This window comes from Palaemon carinicauda, chromosome 9 (genome assembly GCF_036898095.1).
Source record: "Palaemon carinicauda isolate YSFRI2023 chromosome 9, ASM3689809v2, whole genome shotgun sequence".
NCBI classification, from domain to species: Eukaryota; Metazoa; Arthropoda; class Malacostraca; order Decapoda; family Palaemonidae; genus Palaemon; species Palaemon carinicauda.
The window spans coordinates 143882605-143885104 of NC_090733.1; the positions used below are offsets into that span (position 1 = coordinate 143882605).

Sequence of the window (2500 nt, forward strand, 5' to 3'; positions counted from 1 at the left end):
AATTTATACAAAAATACAGTCATAAACACGCTCTTTTACTGAATTATTACATCATGACAAATATTCAGATATATATCGATATTTACTAAACTTTCTTCAGGTTAAAATGGTAATTATTCCGGAGACATTTACGAAAATACGATTAAACGCTTAGACATTAATTAATAAAGCTAACGACTTTTACAGAGAGAGAGAGAGAGAGAGAGAGAGAGAGAGAGAGAGATAGATTTCTGAATAGCAGTTTTATCTTCAGGTTCATTTGCCAGTAATACAATATTTTATACATACATATGTAACCTATATATACATTATACACACACACACACACATATATATATATATATAATATATATACATATATACATATATATATATATATATATACACGCACGCACACACACACACATATATGTGTGTGTGTGTGTATGTATATATATATATATATATATAGACTGATTTCATTTTAAAATCTATTCCTTGGACTTACCCCCGACGCAGTCTGCTGACGACGTTCTTCCATCTGCTATTTCGAGTACGACTTGTCGAAGATGACATGATTAGTGGTCAGGCAGCCACACACACACATACACACTTTCCTTAATCACTCGAGCATTTGTGTTAAGTCGAAAAAAACTACTACTTTTCTATACTTAAGTGTACACTTTTTCACTTACATGAGACGAAAATAGTGCAAATAACAGCCAACTTGTATAAAATTTAGCTATAGCAAACTTGAAAATATATACGCTTGAGTTCGCTTGATCTAGTCTCGAAATCTTGGTACAAGGCAACGGCTTAATTTCTACACTATGTTAAACATGGAATTATTCTTGACTACTTAATAATATTTCTGTTAAATCACAATGATATGTGTAAAGCGAGTTTTTATTGTAATCAAAGCTCGACAGGGTTCTAATGAAAAATATAAACACATCAAATACAATTAACAATCAGTGTAATAACGACCCCCAGACTATAACTGTTATTTCAACATCAGTAACGATCAACATCGACGTCGTCTCGCTCAAAGTCACTTCCACTCATGGAAGCGACGGTCACCATCTTCCAGAGACAAAATATCGATCAGTTTCCCCCAAAACTTTCACAGAGTCTCAGCCGACATTTTTCATCCTAACTTGGTATACGCCTCATTCTGGAGTCGCGCAGCTACGACAACCAGTCGCCGTCTACAAACGACGAATAATTCGTCGTCAAAAGCGACGGGTGACACCCAACAGTGATTCAGCCATCTGATGACATCCCCCGGGAGGGCTGTTTGTGTGTGTATGTGTGTTTGCTTCAATCCACGATCACTGCTGAAGAAGAAAAATCTCGCTCACTCCTTTCCGCTAAGACGATCTTGGCGATCCCTTCTTTTCTGGACATCTGTGAAACCTACATCATCTTGATCGTGATGTTTACCACACTTGGCTCTTAATATCTTCGTGTTTTCCTTTCAAAACAACGATCCTCTATCTTAGTTTTCTCATCTTTAAAGTATCAATCCTTCGAGGGGTGTCAGGTGGTTTTCGGCGAAAACCGTTTTCTTCCGTCACGCTGGAGAAAACCACCTGGACTCCGCGTTTTCTCCATAGTCACACCATTGCATGAAACCGCATGAAAAAAGTCACCGTCACCATGGGTTAAGTGGCGTTCATGAAGACGCTAAATCAACTGGTTTTGACGTGTGACGCTAAAGCCACGAAAGGGGCGTGAGGATAACAAGGGCTCGCCTGCGTGCGAGAGCGAGGGGAGGCGGTTAAGAACTGGGCTCTTATGTCCAACGTGCGAGGGGAAGTGAAAGGGTGGCTCCGAGCGGAGGGGCCAGACGAGACTGGGTGCCGCTATGCCGAGCAACAGGTGTTACCATTTCAACTACTTTGGCGGAGGGAGGGGGAGGGCCCTCGCCTGTTGTGGGGATGAGGGGACGTCCGCACAGTTGCCTTTCCACCTTGGCGTGTTTATCTCACCTTTTAATTCATAACGAAGCACTTTCTTTGGCGTGTAGCTCACATCCGAAGCAGTATTTGGAAAAATAAATGAAATAGAAAAACATGCAACTCGCTCCTAGAGTAAATATTCAAGAAAAATAATCCTGGGAGATATTACCTGACATGGCAACTCAAACACGTTCCTACAGTGTCCAGCGCATGTGCAGACTCGCACTTTTCAATTTTGTTTTTTCTTTTTGTCGTGTTACGTCGTCAGTGACACACACGCAAAATAAAACAGCACATAGCGACCTTTGACTATTGCAGAAATAATATAATCGAGCTTCCTTAGTCATCGGAGGGGGAATGACCTACAAAAGCTCGCAATGAGACGACGAAGGTAAACCATTGTTTCGAGGGAAGGTGAGGAAGAGTGGAAAGAAGTGGCAGACAAAAGAAAATCGCGAAAGAGGAGAGAGGGAGAAGAAATAGCAGGAAGGATGGAATGGGACGAATTGATAACTAATTAAAGCGATGACAAACATTATTCATCGTAATATCTAGAGAAA

At 40.6% G+C, this 2500-nt stretch overlaps 1 protein-coding gene across 1 annotated transcript in view; it reads right to left on the reverse strand.

The window, feature by feature from the left end:
* The window catches only part of LOC137647221 (regulator of G-protein signaling 20-like), a 262304-nt gene extending 260482 nt beyond the window's left edge, over positions 1-1822 (reverse strand). The window contains exon 1 of the mRNA XM_068380581.1: positions 488-1822. Coding sequence (XP_068236682.1) covers positions 488-555 — 68 coding nt within the window. The 5' untranslated portion in view covers positions 556-1822. The remainder of the gene's footprint in view (positions 1-487) is intronic.
* Between the last annotated feature and the right edge of the window lie 678 nt (positions 1823-2500).